Here is a 23419-nt window from a genome sequence, read left to right on the forward strand (position 1 = left end):
TGCGAAATGTAAAAACTTACGCATACTTCCTTAAAATCAAGGTCTACTCGATCAAGTGGAGAATAAAGTAAAATGTTTTTAAAACAAGTTCCTCTTCCTTTGGTTTTGAAAGAAATTGGAAGGCTAAAAACACAGCAAAACATAATAATGCTTAAATATACAATGCATAAAACTACATCAAACCAGGCATCGACCGACCAACACAACACAACCCAGTCATATTCCATTAAAGAAATTAGACGCACTATTGTCCTCATACAAATCCTCTTTGTAACAAGAGACCAGAATTTCAAAAAAATGGAAATTTTTATAAAATGAACTTGAAAGTAACAATAACGTTACTACAACAAAATTAATGCAATAATAATGGTGATGATTGCAAATACTACACATAAGTATAAAAGCAAAAAAAATTAAGAAAAAAAAAAAACGATGCATCATAAGGCAGAAATACCGCAGATACTTAAGGAGAATCCTACGCTGAAAATAAATACAACAAAAATACTTAAATGCTCGATGCCATCGAACCAGCCAGCCACAGCCATTGCCAACCAACCACCAAACAAACATCCAACAAGACACCAGCTAGTCAACCGCACACATTAAGTTTATATTAAAATGAAATGAAACTACATCTGCAGCTTCCCTTGCGTTCCTTATTATAGTAATATATTCCCCAATACTCCATACACACACAAAACTCGAATTATGGCAGAGTTATAAAGAATTATTTCTTTAATGTAGAAAAATTTAGATTTTTTGATGAAATGCATATTTTCTGGTGAAATATCGTTTTTCTAGTGAAAATTTTATTTTCTAGTGCAAATTCAATTTGTTAGTGAAATTTTAATTTTCTAGTGCAATTTCGATTTTGTTGGTGAAAAGTTAATTTTTAGGAGAAATTTTGATTTTCTATTGAAAAGCCAATTTTTTCGTGAATTTCTATGCGAATTCTATTATTTTAGTTAAGTCGTTTTTTTTTCTAAAATGCAGATTTTTTGGTGAAATATGAATTTTCTGATGAAATTTAGATTTTTTGATAAAAAAAAAAAAATTATTTTCTGGTGAAATGTCGGATTTCTAGTGAAAAGTCGATTTTCTAGTAAAAAGTCAAAATTTCCGAGAAAAATGTTTTTTTTTCTGGTGAAATGTCGGTTTTCTAGTCAAAAGTAGATTTTCAAGTAAAAAGTAAATTTTTCTGGTAAAATGTCTATTTTCTAGTAAAAATTCTAATTTCTAGCGAAACTTGATTTTTTAATGATAATTCTAAAAGATACAAACACAAAATTTTATGATATTTCAATTATCATCAGTTCCATTTTAAAGATATTTTACTACACATTTGTCTTTAAATATTTTATTTAAATTAAAAATACATTGTACCTTAAAAATTTAATGAATGTTTAAAATATTAATATTCTCATATGAATATTTTTAATAAATACCAACAACATAAATAGTATATTTAATAAAGTAATATCATTTTCATTTAAAAATATGTAACTGTTTTTGAGCAAAATAAAAGCAACAAAATTAGTCTGATCTAAAAGACAAACATACAACTTTTAGCTTTAATCTGAATTCATTACTTTTCTTCTGCACATAACTGTATACAATTTAGTTTAATAAAATAAAATTATAAAATAAACATGTAATTGCATCTACTGTTTTTCTTGTTTAAAAATATGAAAAATAAATTGAGAAAATATTGGGAGGTGTATAAATATACATATTTTTAATCTTCATATGAATCTACTTTTATTGTTAATATTGTTTGGTTAAAAATTATAATAACAATGTGTTGCGTTTGGAAGTAAAATATCCTGGATTCTTTTATAGCTTTAACAAAATAAAAGTTGTACTATGAAACGTTCAAAATATACTTATGTATGCATAAGTGAAAATACATATTCTTTTGATTTAAAAAAAATATTTAATTTTAGCATAGTAATGATATATTTCCACTCTCATTGCCAGCCAAAAAGGCATGATTTAAAGGTAAAACTGCCAGAGAAGTTAAAACTCCACGGAAATTTTCTGAACGTAATTTGGTAACATTGTGAGAAGCATGAGAACTACTTAGATCAGAATATATGCCAATGCGATTACCGGTGGTGGCATATACCAATTCAGAGCCAATAGTTTGTAGAAAATGAGCAGGTTCAGCGGGGGGCCTAAAAGAATGTTCTTTTTAATAAATAACTAAATAATATGGAAGGTAGACTAATTATTGACTTACATTAACTGATAATGCAAAATACCATCGTGAGCATGCCACACCGCCAAGCTATGATCCAAAGCTGAACTTATCAACTGTTGATCATTTGGTGCTGCTAATTGCAATAAATCACATTCCATGGGTCGCCAGGAATTCATAATCATTCCCGTACGTGTATCCAACATAACAATAGAGCCTGAAGATAAACCCACTGCCATCCAATTACCCGATGGAGCAACCGTTAAACATCGTACGGTGGCATTATTTTGTGTATTTGTACTAACACGCCATTCATTGACATATTGCATGCAACGTGAGTCGATAATTTTCACTGAAGCTTCTGCTGTGCCGGCCAAAACCAAAGGACTGGGTGAAGGTAGACATTTTACTACAGTTATGGGATTATGTTTAGGAGAGTCTAGTATACCCAAAGGTCTTCCAATGAATGGATCCCATATGTGAACACCAGAATCACAAGAAACAACAAAACGCATAGACTCAAGAAAAGCCAGGGAATGTATGGATTTCTTGTGGGCAGTATACGTAAATTGGCAGGATTTCGCTTTTGTACCATCTCCCTCGCTGCGAAGTGACCATAATTTAACGGTTTTGTCCTAAACACGAGACAATAAATTCGGTTAAGCTGTGTTTTAAAAAAACAATTTTGGAAATATAAAATTTAATTGTTAAGTGCTCACCTTTGAAGCTGATATAAAACTATTCTCATTGTCCAAAGCCAAGATTGCACGCACCGAATTCGTGTGACCAACAAACGATTGCAATTTGATTTGTTTCAAATTTAATGTAGTATCCTTATCGGAACGTGTTATCTCATGACGCCAGTAAGCCAACCAATTTCCCTTTAAATGGCGAGTATTTGGTAAATGTTCGAATTTATACGCCACCATATCTAAAACCTCCATAGTATCAAGATTTTGAAGTGGCGCATCATTTGATTTCACTCTAGTCAAGGGTTGTGTCACTGGACTAGCCACCTCTATACGATTACCCACCACTTGGGTGCCAAAACTATTAGCGGCTTGTTGTTCTGATCCAGCATCTAAACAGGTACTTGTGGGACAATCAACAGCATCGCTTGATCTGCGAGGTACATTGGAAAACGGTTTGTAATCAGGTGATTCAAATTCGTGACATAGTGTTAGTATAAATTCATAATTCAAAACTGTTCTTTTCATTATATCTTCACCCAGAAAACGCAAAAAAGCCAAGTAGGCACTGTGAGCCAAAGCTGGAGAAAACACATCACGTATTTCTTCTAGTTCTCTTTTGTTTTCCAATTCACTCTCCTTAGAAGGTGGACTTATACTAAATGAATTGTAATCTGTCTCGAAATTTATAGTTTCGCCGAAAGCTTTATCGAAAATTAAAAAGAACGGCCTTAAAATGGAATTGCATAGATGCTCTCGGGTCATATCAGAACCAAGGCGTACGCTTAAGACATATACGGCATCCAAAAGTTTACGTGATAAAACAGAGCGGCCCAAATAACCACTAGGCATTAGGACGTGTGTTGAGGCCAAGAAGCGGAGAACAGGCAATATAATAGAATCCAAAAATAAATCCTATAATGGAATAATAATTTTATTCGCATTAAAATAAATATAAAATTATTATGCTCACCCTTAAATGTTCCATTATGGTGGCATCTGTTAGACATGGTATCAAATATTTCAACAATTGTAAAGTACTAATTAAAGCTCCCTCCAAACTACCGGTAATACGTTTTGTACTCAATGCCACTAGTTCACTAATATGCGGGAAATATTGTAATAATATCACTTGCTCTCCATACAAAGCCGCAATAGTCATTAAGCATTCGAGAACTCGCACAGCACAACGATCTCCCACTACGCGAGCGTCCGACACAGTAAAATAATTCAAAAGATGACCTTCATCTAAAGCTCCGGATTCGGGTAAGAGATTTTCTTGACCCACATAACATAAGGTAAGCATTTTGAGTAGATTCTTCGTAATAAATCTAGAAGTCAAAACTGGTCCCAAGCGATGAGAAAGCCACACCAAGCTTTTGCTACTCATTTCGGAGATGCAATTATTCTGTAAAGATTTTTCTTCGGACATTTTCGAAATAACAGAGGCTTGTAGGGAGTCGCAGGCTTCCTGAGAAAATGACTTTGAATTTTCATCTGGTCGTTTGTCATCTTCGCAATCTGCAGCATCTGCTTCCTGTCCTTCTGCTTTGCTCTCTCTTCTCTTTTGTTTTTCTTCTTCTTCGGCGGCATTTTGTAAAATTTCAAAAGAATCAATGCTTTTGCGTGAACCAATATCACAATCGATGGTATTTAGTTGATATGATCTGCGAAATACACTAGCTGGTATTGCAATAGTTGGTGAACGTGGTCCCAATTGGCTTAGATTAACCGGTGAATCACCACTGACATTTTGACTACTTAAAGAGATTTTATCAGGTTCTTCAAAGGAATTATTCGATATTTTAGAGCCGTAGATTATTTCCGAAATGGCCAATTTTTCAGGTGTGGTATCCAGTTGGCGTTCATCGTCTTCTTTGGCTTCTTCGGCAGTAGTGGGCCTCATATCGAAAGAGTCTAGAGACCTGTTGGAGATGTGATCGGATGTTGATATCCGATCCGAGTTGGCATCGTCATCAAAGCTAAAAACATCCTCAATATCCGGCTTTAGATGAGATCCTTTATACGAATATAATGGATAATATTTTAATAAAATAATAGTAATATTCCGTTAGCTAAAATGCAATTTGGCCTTATAAAAACTTTGGTAACTACATGTGTATTTAAAAACAAATATATGAAAAGAACAAAACTTATAAAAGTAAAATTTGTTTAAACAATTTTTTCTAAATTTTGTTAGTAAGGTTCGATTGCATTTTATGTGACAATATCTATAATATGCGGATCTGAGCTTACCATCCATATCTACCGATATGGTATTATCCTCCAAATCCTCGGCCCTTTCAGGTGACATTAAAGTTAAATCCTCTTCATTACCAGCGGCACTGGTGGCATAACTGAGATTCTTACTAGTTCGTCTTCCCGTCACCGCGCTATGGTAGTGAAGTCCATTACCATCCTCTGGTTCCTTATAGCCGCCCACAGCCTCTATGAGAGGAGCAATAAAGTTGGTCAAAAAACAGTTCAACCCGAAACGTACCATCAGCCTGAGCAAAAATATCTGATGATAGAGTTTAACAGATTTTCGAGATTTAAACGAGCTGCTTGTGGAAAATCGTAAATGACCTGTATTACTTGTAATGGAATCCGAAAGAGAACGATTTCGTACAGATGTCATGCCACGTTCAAAACTCTCAACATCGTAGAGTTTCATAAGTGGGTGTAATAAAAGTTTTTGCGTTTGCACAATGCCCAGCGATTGGGCCACTGCATCGAAAAGATTCCAAGATGTCAGTATGGAAGTGTGTTCTTGTGTCAGCAGATCAATAATATGAGGTAAAAGCAAATCAATTGAGGGAAATTGCTCATAACCAATGGGATCTAAAAGGCGGCGTATATGAGCGCAGCAAGACATTACTTTACACTTGGCTATTTTACGTTCATATAAACCCGCAGACGATCGATTTCTGCATATTTCGAACAGTCCAATCCATTGCAGTGGAAATGTGTATGAAGTTCCAGGAGTACAGAGGCAAAATCAAACGATTGCAGAGATCTAATTAAGGCATAGGAGGGATAATAATTGCTGGGAAAGGGAATAAGCAGGTTATGATATATTGGCTCCAACAGCTGCTGTGCCGAAGGTAAGGGAAGTCCATTTTCCGTAATTATGTCTTGGCAATTCAAATTGAGTAGTTGCAGCGTAATGGACCTCAAACACTTTGGTATTTCGTGCTTGTTAAGAACAAATGTGGTTAAACAGGCCTTTAATCTATCCTCAAATTTCGGCGTCAAATTATGACCAATCAAAGGCCGTAGCTTGGGCAAAGCAAATATTTCCACTATCAGACAACCTAAAATTTGTAAATCCTGCAGTTTTTTCTCTATGGAATGTTGCGGAGATCTAGGTTTATGAATTGTTGGCAAGAGTTTTGTTGTTGTCAATAGCTTGGGTTTTTGTTTAGAACCTGCTGCACTTGTTGTGGGAGAAACGTCATTGAAAAGTTGATTGGTAAAACTGTGATTCTCGCTGTAGTCTTCAAACAGTAAGTCGCTGCTATAGATTTTTTCTTGAGCATTTTCAGTGGGCTTTTGCAGAGGAAAAGTTTTCGCTATGAACTGTTGAGCCGTTTCTAAAGATTGCAATTGGGCACAGGGATTATAATCCTTGGGCAGCTCTATAAAGTTGGTGGACTTGTAAAAGTTGGATGTTGTAGAAACTTCTTCGTGATTTGTAGGTATTTTAAGCGACAACCTGGGTGAGGCTTTAGAGGAAGCATTAGATTTTGTTTCCAGTATATCCAATGAATCTGAAGATTTATTAAGATTTTCTGTACTCTTGGCCAAACGCTTAGCTTCTTTGTTAAGATGTTGGCTTCTAGATTTTGAAGATTTATCTGCTTTTTTGCCGCTGGCAGGAAAGAGGTTTTGCATTCTGGGAGCCGTTTTGTTAAACCATATGGAGTTTGTTCTCTTGGCTGGATGCGGATGGGTAAATAATTGCACTATACCACGCTGGCAAAGGTTTTTATGTTGATCAACCATGGTTAGACAGACATTTTTAGATTTTATGGCTGCTTTTCCACTCAATTTACAACCAAAATTTAAGTCAATCCAGTGATGTAGTCTATCGCTGACATATTGAGATTCTAAAGCTTCGCGGTGTTTGCATATGAAATCCTCGGGGCAAGAAGCCCACGACGGAATTTCCAAATCTGGTAAGTCTTCATGTATAGACTTGAAAATCATGGGATCTGTGTAGAATTCCGGAATACATTCATCGGGAGTCCATTCCTGTAGTCTTTGTATGGAGACCGGGTATTCCGCTGGCACCCATATGGGTCTGACATGTTCCCTTAATATGTGTTGCGGATGTTCTACGAGCCATGTAAACAAAATAAGTAATTTCGGATAGAAAGTCGGATACGTGATGGGGTACTTGTGGTGTATTTGAGGGGAAAACTGATTCCAATTCTTTGTGTGATTGCTGAGCAGCATGCTGAAACATGAGATCAAGATGAATGTCACCTTTATTTAAACGATATTTACTTTTGGACAAGTCGCGCCAATTTGCTCCGTTACGAGCAGAAAAATCCGTCACCCAGGGCATGATGTGATGGTAAGAAGGGTTTGTTAGGGATCTGCCAGCAGCATTATTCAGCAGAGTTAAATAGTCATAGTTGCTTAGCAAACCATTACACCACATTTCGCAATAATCTCGTAAAGAAAACTGCTTCAAATCGTAAGAGAATTTCAAATCCAATTTTAAGTTTGAGACGGATAAATGTTCTGCCTCTTCGTTTATATGATCATATTCTAAATCCTGATGTCCTGTAGCCTCACTTGGAGAATGTGATAGAGCCTCATCCAGATATAAAGGTAAGATATTGGCCTCCAAAGAAGGCACCAGCAAAATCCATAAGTTTTCATTTAGTAAAATATCCTGTAGAAATACATCTCCCAACAGTAAACCCTGACTATGCAGGAATTTATAAAGTTGTAGTAGTTGATAGACCAGAAATAAGGATTTATTATAGTTTTTGGTCAATATAGCCGGACTAAAGGTAATGCAGTCATATAAGGAAGTCGAAATACAGGGTGGGTAGAAAAAGACGGCAAAATATGAAGAAGTCTCTATGGCCACTAAAGCAGGCATAATGTTAGAATGACATTCTTGTACCTCATCCGATTCTGCTTTTATATCCAAAGAACCTTCTCTTAAACGATCTAGTTTACAGTGTATAATAGGACATTTGTAGAACCGCATAATTAGTTCTTTTAGAACTACATCATGAGGCAAAATACTCCCAGATGGTGAAAGTCCCACTTTCATGTGTTGTTTACTCTGCTTTTCTGTCTTTAAATGAGCCTCCGGGCAGTTTTTATAATAGTTTTCCCATAAATTTTTGAAATTTGTCGCCATAACCTCAAATACAGCCTGGGAATAACTCAAGGGCATGGACTTGGCAAACTCTCCATTGACCTCAGCATCTAGAGTGGAGTTCTTTAAAGGGTACACTTTTACATTGGGCTGTTTCTTGTACAATTGCAATAGAATTCGACACCAAGGGTGTTCTAAATCTCCTTCCGGGTGAGCTCTTTTATCCAAATTTGGATATAGAGGAAAGTTAGCAATTTTCCGTTTCTTTTCTAAGATTTGCAGCCACTGCTTGTCGCATATCAATTGATAACGCAAAGGTTGATTTGTCTCAGCCACATGTTGATAATTTATGCCAATTTCCAAGCAGACTGAATCCATATTGCAAAATCCCTAAATTTTGAAAATGTTGCTGATGTGGTTATGATTGAAAACAGAAAACTTAATTATATGCAAACAACAAAGAATTTTTTTGTTATCACAGGCTTAACAAATTAATCATAGTTTTTGTTTTTCTTAAAACAACAAATAAAAATTATTTTTTCTTTTATTAAAATGAGGGGTGTTTTATTTAGCACAAATTCCTTTGTTAGATTTCACTTAAAAATATAAATGGTTTTAATTATTCCTTTCACGATAACAGGTTGTTTTTAATTATTTTTTTTTTGCTTGATGGTTTTATTTTTTTGATGGATTGTTTGTATATTTTCTTAAACAAATAATAAACTTTTACTGCAATACATAAGTAATAAAAATTTTGCACTGTTTGTCACTTTTTTCTTTTTCTTTGTAACCCAAAAAAAAAGAAAAGAAAAAATACAAATGAAGAATCAAAACAAACAGTGAAAATGACTAAAAAGGCAAGAACAAGAAAAATTTGCATTTGTAAACAATCACAATGGTGTTGAAATGTGGCATTATTGTGAATGGCTGGTAAGAAGAGAGAGAGAGTATGTTCAGTGAAGGTTGAACTTATTAAAACAGTTAATATTAGTTTAAAATAAAATTAAATTCAAAAGTAACTGTTATTTTTAATAAAAACCAATTTAATTTAAAACAGTTAAATTTAAATATAAGTATATGTAATATACATTTTTTAAATAGCTTAAATAAATATTATTATAAAAAAACTACCTTAAAATTTATTTAAGTTTATATTAAATAATGCAGCTAAACATTTTTTTTATAAAATAATATAATGTTTGTTGAATGTCAGTGTTATTTATTTTAAAATTAAATAAAAATTATAGGCTTGACCATTAATTTATCAGTCTTTCATTTAGCAATATAACACTGTAAATTTTCCTTTAACTGATCTTCATATCTGTGACATTAATTGGCAGTACTTCAAGATAATAATGTTACTTTTTGGTTCCACTTTTTATTTTTTTAGAACCGCTTATATTAAATATTTACACACGTCAATACATTTATACTAGCATATGTGTACATTAAAAAGAAAATAATTTTTTATAGAAACTAATAATGATAACGTGCCTTGATATTGTTTAAACTTGCTTCTTATATCTTGACAAAAACAAGTGAAAAAAAAAACATTTTATTCGCACAAGTTCGACCATTTAAAACCGTACAGTTGTCGCAAATATTTGAAATATTAAACGAAAGTAGTATTTGACCTTAAATTTTTGAGGGTGGTTAATATTAATTCTATCTTTTCTAAAGGATTTGTAGACTTTAAAGACTGATTCTTGCAATATTTCTAATTTTGTTATTTTGACCAATTTATGAACATTTCTGATTCAAAAACAACTTGTCGGTAATGCGAACTTATAGGAACTTAAAATTCAATAGGCTTTTTCCTTGATGAACATACATACATATGTATGTATGTATGTCGGTATATGAACAATTTTATGTTATTACCTTCAAAATTAGCACCTTTATTTTTAATACTAAGTTGACCAAGAACTATTAGCCATGCGACAGATTCGAAACAGGTGATATAATCCATTATTTATAACTGTTAAAACGATATTATTGGAGTAGGGTATATTAATACAAATCGATAATCTTTTATATGTACATACCGATTAAATTCATAACTAAAGTCAGACGATAGTAACAATATTTAATACGAAAACAATTGATATCGATTAGTATTTAATCAATTAAATGGAATTAGTTAAGAATTATGAGAATTTAGATCGATCAGTTGACAACATTATATGGCATGAATCATATATAACGTGACCAGATGGTTTTTGGATTTCTATTAAGTAACGGGATTTGCTTGAAAAATAAGGGATTTATAATTTTAAGTTTAATAGTAAAATCAAAAATGTAGTTTAAGAAAGGTAAAAGTAAAGTCTGAGATTTGTCTAATTTTATGGAGTATCTACAGACGATCTCTTCGATCCTTCGATTTCCTAAGAGAAATTTTGTGTAATAATTTTTATTTTTTCAAGTTTTTAACTTTTGATTTCTTTTTTCATACTAATTTAATTAATATTGATGAAATGCGGGATAAGAGCCTAACTAAAGTGGAACTATTTATTTTTCTATAAATACTAATTGGTGTTAACACTCGTGATATTTTTCTGACAATAGTTCATGATTTTTTCACAAGTGTACTCAATTTATACTGTGGGTTAGTAGATAAACAATTTCTTCATAATCTTCTACTAAAAAATAATTTTTAAAGAAAATTAAAAAAAGTATGAAAAAATAAACATGTCAGTCAATTAAGTGACAACTATATCAGTGAGAAATCTTGTTAAAATATGCTTTAAAATACGAAATATTTATAGTATGTATAATTGAAAACAAGTATAATTATAAAAATATTCGGCTCATGGCGAATCTTATGAACCCTATGATAAATGCTATATTTTTAATTAAAATTTTTCAGATCTATCTTTGCGCTTAGTTTATTTGGATATTTTTAAAATCACAAGCCGAAAAGTGGGCTTTATTTACTGATCACATCCTTATCCTGCACATACATACATCTGTATATATGTAAAGCCTTACCATCAGCAGGGATATAGTTTTTTTTATAATAGCGTTAGGAATTTTTTTCTTTTTTAAGTAAAACTCATTATCACAACAAAAACTATTAAGTTGTTAAATTACAAAACGAGAAAGCTTTTGATATTGTTGTTTTATTTTCTTTATATGAAGATTAGAATCCCCAAAAAATATCGTCTATTCATTAAACCAAAATTATATTGCTTCATAACAAACCTTCGAAGTATTCAAAGCTAATGGTGGACATACATGTGTGGCATATTTATTAATTAATAACCTCTATTAATAATACCTAAAACTTATGTATATTTTTAATGTAATTTAATTATTTTTTTATTTTAATTGTTTATAATTTATAAAATGATGTATTTTTCTAGATTTTTTTAATACTTTTGTTTATAAACTTATTTTTAAACGATTGATTTATTTATGCAAACCTAATAAGGTTTTTGTTTGTTTTGTTTTCCTTTTCTTTAGAACAAGTGTTCAGTATTTGAATTCTTATGCACAATGGGCTTTTTCCAAAACAATGGGAACAAAATATTTTTTTGGTGAAAACATTTGGTTGAAGAATATCATGTAGAAATCGATGCGTATTAATGTACTGAATACGAGAAAATTTAATGTACAATATGTTCAAAAAAATCTTTCTGCAATATTTTCAAGAGAGGTATTCCTACACGGAACACCCTAGTATATTTATTTGTCATTGCGGTAATACAAACTCTTTTTGTAGTCCCCGACAAACTTCGATTTAATACAACGATTTTTTTAAATCGCTTTATTTTTTAAGTTAAGTGTAAATTATTTATCAAACAAATGTGAATGTGCAAACTTCTACACGTGAAATTATTAAGAATCGAATATATAAAAATGATTGTAACGTCAAGTGTGGTGTCAATAAAAAAATTGGAATAAAATAAAACCACAATTTTTGTTTATAAAACGTGAAGTAAATATTAAGAAAACCAACCACCAACCAAAACGGAAACTCAAATCCATTGACTTCCAGATTACAATTCTGTTAGAGATCTTAAAAATTATGTTAAATGTAATTTTTAAGCGTTAAATCACTGTAGCGAGCTAATTTTACGGTCGATTTAAATACAAATATTATTCATTTAAACAATTGCTAATGGAGTCGAAAATTCTTAAATTCTATAATTATTTGTTTTATTATAAAAGACATTAAGACATTTATTTATTTATCTTAAAAATATTGCGCCTTAGGTAAATTACAAAATAAAATTGCTTTAAATATTTAATGATTTTAAAAGGAAAGAATATTTCAATATAAAATTAGAACTTTCTAGAAAATAAAATCTAAAAATACTTTCCATTTCTAAATATTTACTGCTGAGAAATTATATTTTAGAACTCGTTATTTAATAGTAAAACACTTTCCTTAATTAGTTTTAAAATAACGAAATTTTATCTTTCAAAAGCAATTCGTCGTGCTCGTCATTTTGTAAAAGAATAAAAAGATTAACATTTTTAAATAATGTTCTTTCTTTTCTTTTGATTTTTTTCCAAATAAATAAATTGTCTTTTCTTTTCCACAAATTTTTAATGTGAGAAAGTCCAGCATTTTTTTCTTGATCAGACAAAAAGGTAAGCAGTAGACCGGTTTGGTCTACTGCAAGTGTCATTTGTTTTAGTCGGTTTTTAAAATTACCTGTTTAGAAGGTGTATTATTTTAATTTTACGATAACAGTAAAGGAGCGTGAGAATTTTTTCTGAAAACATGAAAAAAACTAAAGATGAATTGAAGCTGTGAGAATGTTGTTTTTCTAAATCTTTTGTTTGGAAAAAAGAAAGTAATTTAATGTAAATAATAAATATAGATTTGTATATTTTAATTCAATAGAACGTGCTAGAATGTTTAGTAGTTTTCAGGGAAACGAGTTTTTTGTTAAATTTTGTTAGTCCAATTTTATAGGTTTTAAATTTTAAATAAAGAGCAAGATCGGCAAATATTTTTATATATACATATATGTATGTAAATAATGACAACTAAAGATAATTTCTCATTCAATCCTATGCAAATTGATTTCAAGGAAATTATTAATTAATTTTAACAAACGAATGAATATAGAGAGCAACAAATATTTTCTATTACTTAGTACCGTTTGCTTTCTATTGAAATGGACAATATTAATATACAAGAGGTTTCTCCGATTACTGTTAAACTGTGATTATGCAGAAATCCCTTTTGCGAAAATCGCTTCATGTTCTTATTAATATCGTTACATAATTATAAAATGCTGAAACGATTTTCCGACTAGCACAAAATGAAATACATATGTTCATATGTACATATATTGAATCTTTCATCAAAATAAGACTCCAAAGTCAAGGTCAAACTTATGGGAATTTTTAATAAAATTTGTATTTATTAAATATCATATAGTATTTCTGTCACAATAATCTTCATTAAATTAAAGGAATAATTCATATACTACGTATTCATCTAGATTTTTTTTGTAAAATTTTTGAAATATTTTGCAACGTTTATTATAGCTGTTATGACGTTTGCTTGCAGTTGAACGTAACTCATTCATGACAGATAGTTAGGCAGACAAGTAGAGATATTACTACTGTTCTACCACTTACTTATATTTATTTACAATGTTTTCGATTCGATGCCACTGATTTATAATTAATTTTTCTACTTCAATGCACTTGTTGCATGATTAAATATTAAACAGTTCATAAGAACAAAAAAAAAAAAGTTGAAAAAACAAATAGAGTAGAATAAAACTAAAAACACACAGGCCGAGGCATTTCGAAAATGTATATACAACTATAGTGTAAACTATTGAAAGTAAAATATAAATGAAGATATGTGTGTAGTATGTACTTACAAGTAAGTGGGTATAAAGAAAATATTAACCTACAAAGATAATTAAAAATTTTTAAAGTTCTTAGTAGAATTTTGAAATTTAAAATAAATTAAGTAAATTTTACACAAAACAGCAACAAAACAAATGGAATTTCCACAATCAGCACAGCAAATAAAATCAAGAAATGTGATTCAATTTGATTTTTGATAAATTTCTTTCTAAAGCGAAAGTAAAAAAAGAAACAAGCAAATGCAATTAATAACATATATGAAGTGACTTTTATCTTGCCTTGTTTATATAAACATACAAGTACCAATACGTAAACCTTGCAGTTGTCGGCAAGTCCAGAATATAAACTAGAGCATAGTCTAGACTATCGACTATACTCCAGACTGTAGACTAGACTATAGTCCAGACTATAGAGTAGAATTTAATACAGACTATAATTCAGACTATAGACTAGTCCATAGTTTAAACTATAGACTATTCTATACTATAGTCCATACTGTAGACTATACTCCAGACTGAATACTATAGTCCAGATTATAGACTAGATTATAGTCCAGACTATAGAGTAGACTTTAGTACAGACTATGAACTACACTATAGTCTAGTCTAGACTAGTCCATAGTTCAAGCTATAGGCTAGACACTACTCTATACTATGGACTAGCCTATAGACTAGACTATAGTCCAGCCTGAATACTACTATAGTCCAGACTATTGACCAAACTATGGTCCTTATTATAGTTTACACCATACATACTATAGACTAGACTAAAAACCAGATTATAGACTTGAATATAGTCTAGATTATAGACTTGACTATATTTTAGAGTATAGACTAGAATATATTTGAATCTATAGACTATACTATAGTCAAGGCTATAGAATCGATTGTTTACTAATCATTAGGGAATTAGCGTTAAATTTAATAATTAATCGTTTTCTTAAGTAAACATTATGTTAAAAAAAGAACAAAATTGATACATACTTACAAATTCGAAACTGTCGGGTATGATCATGAACTCACGAGTAAAATCATTTGTGCGTTTTTCCAAAAGGGGGCTGGTGGGAGAATTTGTTTGTGATTGGTGTAAACAACATGTTTTGTTTTTTTGCAAATTCAGAGAAAAATTTGCGACAACATATGAAAAGTGCAAAACGAAGAGAAGAGTCTACGAGTAACAAGAAATGGAAAGTGTTTAAAAAATTTTAAATATTTACTCAGTTGCAATATGTAGCAAGCAGATAGATCACTTTTGTTGTCATTTTATTAAACGAATACTGTAGTTTTGTTTTTAGTTTCGATTAACAATAGAAGTCATAGCAAGAGTGGAAAATTATGATGGATTAAAGCAGTTTTTACTGGTTGACACAGTCTCAAAGTGATACTTGTACTTGTTTAAAGGCAAAATGTAGTCAATTTTTTTTTCTTCAACAACTAGTTTCTTGTAAATGAAAAAAACTATATGTTTTTTTTAAGGAAAATGTATTAAACTTAGCAGTGATAATCACAGATTGTAATGTATGAGAAGTTATATTTCAAAAAATGCAAATATGATAGAATTAAGGGAAATTTTCAAAAACGTTAAATGGATCTCCAAGGCAATGGAATGGTATTGATTGGAAATAGTTTTATAACCAAGTATGTATATCAGACCGTGATGGCCTCAAATGTTTGATGTACGACACTTTGAAACCAATGCATCATAATCAATATAGTTGAGGATTCATTTAAATTCAAGTCAATGACATTTTTGTCATACATGTTTTCCTTCCCCCCAAGTTTGTTGTCAAACTGAAGTGTAAGAAAACTATTGACATTTAATAATCATTGTACCATGCTTCCATTAAATACTTTCTTGTTTTGTCTGCCGTATAACTTTAGATTTTCGCACGTTTATGTTAGAGTTTGAAAAAGAATCTGAAACAGAAACAGCTGTGTGTTGGCGCAACCAAATTGCAACTTTTTGCATACGAAATTTCAATTTAGGAAACTTGTTTTACGTAAATGATTTGGGGGTTTGGCTTTTGGAAAAAACTCTTAGAATTACTTTTAGTGCATGCAAGTTAAATTTACAAATTGTTCATTAAATCAGTTTTCTTGCTTTAAAATTGCATTTGAATGTGCATAAAAGAAAATGTAACAATCTAAATGAAACTAGTTGAACATACTAACCTAGACCCGCTTTACTTAGTTTTAACATTTTGTAAAGTACAAGATTTTGCTATGAAAATTTTCCATGCCTTTGGATTAGAAAAAAACTGTTAATGATAAAAAATTTATGTATGTGAATATTCTCATACATACTTATGTAGTATGTATTTATATGGACTTGCATGTAAGCATTTAAATATTTTACATTAATGTTTCAGTTGGTCATGACTGAAACTAGTGCCCTACATTTAAATCAAGTTCAAGTTAGATATTAAATATTTATAAATTAAAAATTGTTACAATTGGAAAAGCAAAATCTTGTTACCGACAAAGTTGTATTACAATTTTCTCATCTATCAAAAAAAGAAAAAGAACTCGTTCCGAAATATTTAAATTAAGCGATTCTTTTTAATCTTTACAATGTTGAAAAATGTTTCATCATAGCTAAATATAAAAATAATTTTTACTAATTTTTATGTAGGAACCCCTGTGAATTTTGAAATTCAATTCAGCACGTTTAAAATTTATCTAATCATCTTAATATTTTGCCGAACGTGTTCTTACAGTAATATCAGGGACTAGGGGAGTGGCTAGATTTGTTTCTTCCTCCACACAATCTTGGAACACTCGGTTACACATAGAATTTTTATATGATATTTTTAATGTTACCTATTTCTTTTTTGTAATTTTATGTCTAATTTCAATTTAAAATATGTATGTACTTAAGTATGTATATTATTTTTCACTTAAGTATATTGATAAAACTATAAGCTGTCTAAAAATTTATAATCAATTATTTATTCGTCCACTCGACATTAACATTCTTCCAGTTTAATCTTATCTCAACGATCACTTTTCATTTTCCTTGTACAATTTATACGACATGAAGATTAGAAAAGGTGTTATCATCGATATTGTGTTTTTTTTTTTTATAAGCATCGTAAAAATATAAAAATTCTGTTTTTTTGCTTTACAGTGTTTTTATTTTTCGCAAGTACACGATTTTTGTATGTGTAACCAAACTTAGTACATGTATTAAAACATATTTATGATGTTTCTTTTTATCTCAATAGAAATGAAAATAAAACAATTCTAAAGATAAATATTTATCATTATTACCGACGACCAAAGGTTTGCAACGATAATATAAGCGATCTGAACCATGGACACACCTATTTCCTTATAAAACTGTCTAAATATTTTTCGATTTATTTCCCCAACGAACGCGTGCGTTTTTCCTTTTATTTTCCCATATTATCGCAATTATATGTGAATTTCTTATTGGAGTGATTGTAATATTTACGACAATTGATTTCAAAAAACAATCTTGTTTATTATTAACTATAAATTAATAGTGTTCTAATGGTATTTATTTGTTCTTCATTATCACCACAATCCGTTCATAGGTGTGAATTTGAAAGATATTGTAATTAGCAGTGATAAAAGTATACAATAGTCAAAACTAACAATTTCTATAACCAATACTTTTTAATTAATCCTTAAAATTCTTTGACAAATGATCAAACTATATGAAGGACCATGTATATTTTGAATTTTGACTCTTGTAGTAGTTAAATGAGATATGTATAAATGTAGAATTCAAAACCTTATTCTATTGTCAGATAGATATTTATATAAAAAACATTTATTTGTCCAAAATTATGAATTAAGAAAAATCATCATCTATGAAGTGATTAGGTATCACGAAGTTTAAAAAAATAAAATTGAAATCAACATTTCTAAGGATCTAGATAACTTGAATAACTAGCGTTTTAGGAAGCAATTACATGCTGTAAATATTGCAAACGCAATGTGTCTCAATATGTATTTTATTTACTTTTCCTGTAAAATTATGAAATGTATTATTACGTAGTTTTTCATTTCATTTAACTCTAGTATAATCTATATAACTTTCATAAACCAGTTATTGTTTCATACAAAAATCTCCATTCTAAATATATTGAACTGTCAACAATGCCATCAATCAATAAGAAGTTAATTGAATTGATACAACAATTATATCAGTCAGTCAATGTACGACGAGTACAAACATAAATAGTACTTTCGAGTATTCGAACATGTAATTACTCTGAATAAATACAACTAAATAATAAAAACGAGCACTTAACTATCACTTAATGTAAAAGTGTCATAATTTGAAAAATATAAATTTTAATAAAAATGATTTATAATGATACATAAATGTGTAGAGAGAGGGGGTTTAAAATCGAAATTATCAAAAAACGAAATTATTAATTTCTTTGTAAGTGATAATGGTTTTCAAAGAAGAAATTATTATTTATTTTTATTTTTTAAGCGGAAATGTTTTTGTAAATATGTTAATATAGGTTAGGTTTTAACATGCTCATCGAAAAACGGATACCCCTTTACTTAGATCCAAGATTGATTCCATTATAAAAATAGCTATAAGAATAAGGTAAAAGAGGTAGCGGGGGAAGAATGATAGGGGATGATGAAAGAAGGAGGAGAAACAATGCAGATGTCGAGAATAGAGACGTAGTGTCTAGTGAGAATTTCAAGTTCGAACCCAATTTTACAAGTTCTAGAATGCATTAAGTCGTTCTAATTGAACACTGCATACATCAGATATATCATTGATGTAAGTTGATCTTAGACTTTGATAGCGTGCCGTTACTATAGCTGGACAGTTACAGAGAAGATAGGCTACCGTCTCATCTACGGAAGACCAATACGTTTATCATGGTTACTAAATTTACATGACCAGTAATGACTGATAGCAAATTACCTAATTGTAGTCTGTGAAGAGCAAGAAGTTTTGCAGTTTTGCGTTGGTTGGTTGGTACGAAGCCATAACGATCTACATATGTATGTAGTGATCGCAGAAATATGCTTATGGATTTCGTTACTGTGTTATTATGATATTTTGACAGAATTTTTATATACATTTTTGTAATTCTATCATATAGTTTATTAAAAACAGTACTACCAAATCAGTTCCAAAAAAGAATATAAAACTTACTTAGTAAATGTTAAGTCGCTTTTTGAATGTTCTTTTTTGACTTGGTACAAAAAAATATAAAATTTTAAGCTAAGACAGTTTATCATTAATTACAAATACTTAACAATATGTAAATACTATTAGTAAATGTTAAAAACGTGTTGCATTATTAAATAAAGAAAATATAAAATAAAATAATAATATATATGTATGAACAATAGCACTATACAATTGCTCATATCTATCTACACATACAACGTTATAACGTTTGTTTCAAAATGTTTAAAAGATAATAAAAAATTTAAGGCAAACGTTTTAATTTCTACTTGCAATTTTATAAAATAATGAAATTAACCAAAATTTGTATTTAACTCCAGAATATTTAACAGATTACTTTTGATTTAGTTTTCGTTGCAAGTGTGAATGATCTCCTACTTTACGGTTTAATACACAGATATCTACATAAATACTAGATAGAGTTCAGTTAATTTCGTTTTGTACTCGTAGTGTGTGAAACATTCTGTTAATTCAGAAAAAAAAATGAGCAGTTTTTTGTTTTGCAATAATAATACCGTAGAAAGAGATTATAAACAATATTTTATACAAAAAAAACAAATAGTTTTAAAACGCTAGTTAGACGCGACGAAACACGATTTTATTTTGTAAAAATATAATTAAATAAAAGAAAATTTAGAGAAATAATGACGTTTGTTGAAAATATAAAATTGTTAATAAGTAAAAAGTAGTGCTAATATATCATATTATTAAAGAATATATTTAATTAATAAAATTCAATAATGAAGAAAAAGATTAATCAAGTGTTGTTAAAACTGAAAACAATGTAATTAAACTAATGTTCTAAAATCAAAACTAGCTTCTCGTAAAATAACTTAAATTTCTTTTATTCATTTCTACTTATTGTTTTTAAATAAAGTTTATCTTATACGCACATTTAAAAATAAAGAACCTGTTATACATATTAAATTTAATTAAATATGTTTATTTACCCCTTTAATAAATATAAAAAACATCCGTTTTAATTATTTTGACCATGACTAAAAATATTTATCACTCTCACCATGAAATTCACTGATAGATAAAATTATCTCAGAGCTATAATAATATACATATATCGAGTGGCTTTATTCAATACTTTATATCTTGGATTTGAATAAAAATGAGGTTTTGATCATCTCTGATATAAATTTTAAAGAAAAATGAATTAATTTTGTTAATTTCATTAACATTTTTGTAATGTAATTATTCTTTAAAAAAAGTAATTCTATCTTTTTCAATAATTGTATTTAACGTTTATACAGAACATTTTGAACGAAAGCTTTATATTCAGAAGGATTGTGATACTTCGATTTCTACTGATTTTGAAATAAAATATTTGTTCCTGGATACTAGTGTCCTTTACGATAGAGAGTTTTTTAATATGATCCCTCGATATGTAGCATTTTTTCTGAGAAATTGCAAATGTTCTTAATTAAGCGTAATTTTTAAAAATAAACAAATTTAAAACTTTCTTCAAAATACTTAGATTTTAATTCATGGCTCTTATCCTCTTAAAATTTAAAATTTTCTTATTTCAATTCTCAACACGTAATAACACATTTACATTTTAATTAAATAAATTTGAAAACATCATAATATATCGTCAACTGAAATGCAAAAGGGCGTAACAACACTTTTAAATATTTTGCTGGAGAGACAAAAAACTAAATGAACAATATTTGCTATAAAAGAAGGTATTTTTTAAAAGATTTATATGACGGTACCGCCAGACATTAGGGCATTGCTTTTAGGACTTTCTGACTTGTGGAAATTAGTAATTTGTTGTTACGCCCTTTTGAATTTCATGTCAATAAAATCTGAGTTTTTGACAATAAAGTTCTTAAAATTTTGATGCAGTGTCAAAAACCGATTTAAAATTTTTTAGTTGTTACGCCTTTTTGCATTTCAGATGACGATATTGTTGATTTTTTCAAAAAATATGTATAATGTACAGCAAAAAGGAGTTTTATATTTGTGTGTGTCGAATCTTATAAGCTCACATTAAGCAGAAAGTTATTTTTATTGGGAATCACAAAAATTTCAAAGTGACTTTCATTATTTTGTCTAAAATAATCTATATGGATTCCTGGCTCTACTTCTATATGATCATGACTAATCATATGCTTTTGTTATTATAAAAAATATTTTAGTTCTGTAAAATTAAATATTAAATATAATAATAGAGCTTTCATTTTTTCCAACTAAGATTAATATATTGCTAAAATAAATATATGTATGTATATAAAATTGGTAAAAACCTTTCGTGTCTGTAACCGATGGCCGACTATTTAATGTACCGATTTTCACAGAATTTATAGGGTGTTTGAGGAATATTTATATGTATAAAAAGCGCCATGACAGATTTATTTTAACACCCAACGTTTTTTATACAATTAAATAATGAAATAAATCAATTGTTAAAAGGTGTTGTAAATAATTGCATTTATATGTATGTATCTGTGCAGATTATAAATTCCCCCCAAAAAAGAATTTACAATTGCCATTTTGGGGGTTTAACAGCGAAAAAAAATACAAACATTTCCTCTTTAATAAAAAATCGTTAAAACGCGTTTATTTTTTTTAGTTAAGTTTCTTTTATCAAATCAATTTACTAAAACGTCTAAAAACGATGACATTCTTACCTTGTTTATTACTTATATAGAGACCTGGCTATGATTGTGGGTACATACACACACATATATTTTGTTGTTTTAGGAGTAAATTCATTCATACATACTTAACTACATATTTCCAAAAAAACAAGAAACAACACCAACCATATGATATTGTAAATATGTATTCGTAACAATTACAATATACGTACATGCATACATATTTACTTATACTAATTTAACTACAAGTCACTAAACTAAACTGATCGTTGTTAAATGTCGGTTAAAATATCCAACAACAATAACAACTAGAACATAATTATTACGTCTAGCCACATAAAAAATATACGAAATTGTTCTATTTTGTTGTTGTTGGTGCTGCTTTTAAAACAATAATAGATTGTTAATAAAACATGGGATAATACAAATTATTAAAACGATACTCGTACTACTACAAACCAACAACCCAACATCATTAATACTGAAATCATATATAAAATTATACATGTAAAATCTATACATGGGAAAATGAATAATTTAAAACATTTAGAACTCGATTTACACGAAATTGATAACTTTTAGAATTTTGGCAAAATAACAGTGCAAAGGTAGCACTGAAACCGAATCTGGTCTTAGAATTTTTCCATCATATCAGGTTCATGCCGTTTAAAAGTTCATTCTGTTGACTTTAAAATAAAGGTTTAAATTCTGTTATAAGTATCTACTTCCTTCTTAGAGATATTTTAACCTAGAAATGGACACAATCATAAATTGACAAAAACTTATTTTAGAGTTTTTTTTTAACTTTCAGTTAAGAGATCTCGAAGTAGGATCCTTTTTTGGTCTTCGCCTCAAATATGGCACAAACTGGTTTTCTCTTTAACGACATCTGGAAAACCTGATATAATGGAAGGCCAGATTCGATTTCAGTGCTGCTCAACCCTTCAAAAAGTGTACTTTTTTAACATTCAAAGTTCCATTTGTATGAGAGAGTAGAGTTCGACCAATTATAGAATGTGTACGATTTTTCATCGAATTATGTATTTTAAAAAATTCTAACTATGGTTTCATTACAAAATGTATATGGACATGTGGATGGACCTCGAGAAATCTTGTCGGACTGTTATTGAAATGCTTAAAATTTATGAAGGGTAAATGTGTTAGTTTGTTTCTTCGTATATATCGAAAAGCGGCTTTGCAGGAACTATTGCGAAGCATTTCAGCTTACATATATAAAAATACCATATCGTGTACACTCTTGAAATGTAAAAAGAATAGGTCAACTGTATTAACTGGTTTTTAAACGACCACTAACAATAATTTGATCATTGGATAAACAAAGTTTGCACTTTCTGTTAAAAATGACAATATACTTAGTATTAAACCTGTACATCGAGTGTAAGGTGTTCAGAAGAAAAAAAAACACTAAACTACTACCACCACCAACACAAGCAAACGACAGATTGTACTCTACACTCAAACTGTCGTTTAAATGAAATAAAAATTAACAATAACGGCTTATCTTCGTATATAAACTAAAGACATTTAAAAATCT

General features: G+C 29.7%; 1 protein-coding gene across 1 annotated transcript; it reads right to left on the bottom strand.

Moving 5' to 3' along the window:
- Window positions 1-1424: 1424 nt before the first annotated feature.
- On the bottom strand, window positions 1425-8987 carry LOC119599998 (WD repeat-containing protein 81). Its single transcript, XM_037949991.1, is given in 7 exon segments — window positions 1425-2174; window positions 2240-2832; window positions 2917-3801; window positions 3860-4905; window positions 5143-5796; window positions 5799-7218; window positions 7220-8987. Coding segments are annotated over 7 exon segments (6219 nt in total). The 5' UTR covers window positions 8606-8987; the 3' UTR covers window positions 1425-1939.
- Between the last annotated feature and the right edge of the window lie 14432 nt (window positions 8988-23419).

This window comes from Lucilia sericata, unplaced genomic scaffold, assembly GCF_015586225.1.
Source record: "Lucilia sericata isolate MDLA Ls3-8-SP2 unplaced genomic scaffold, ASM1558622v1 Contig000100F_arrow, whole genome shotgun sequence".
Classification (NCBI taxonomy): domain Eukaryota; kingdom Metazoa; phylum Arthropoda; class Insecta; order Diptera; family Calliphoridae; genus Lucilia; species Lucilia sericata.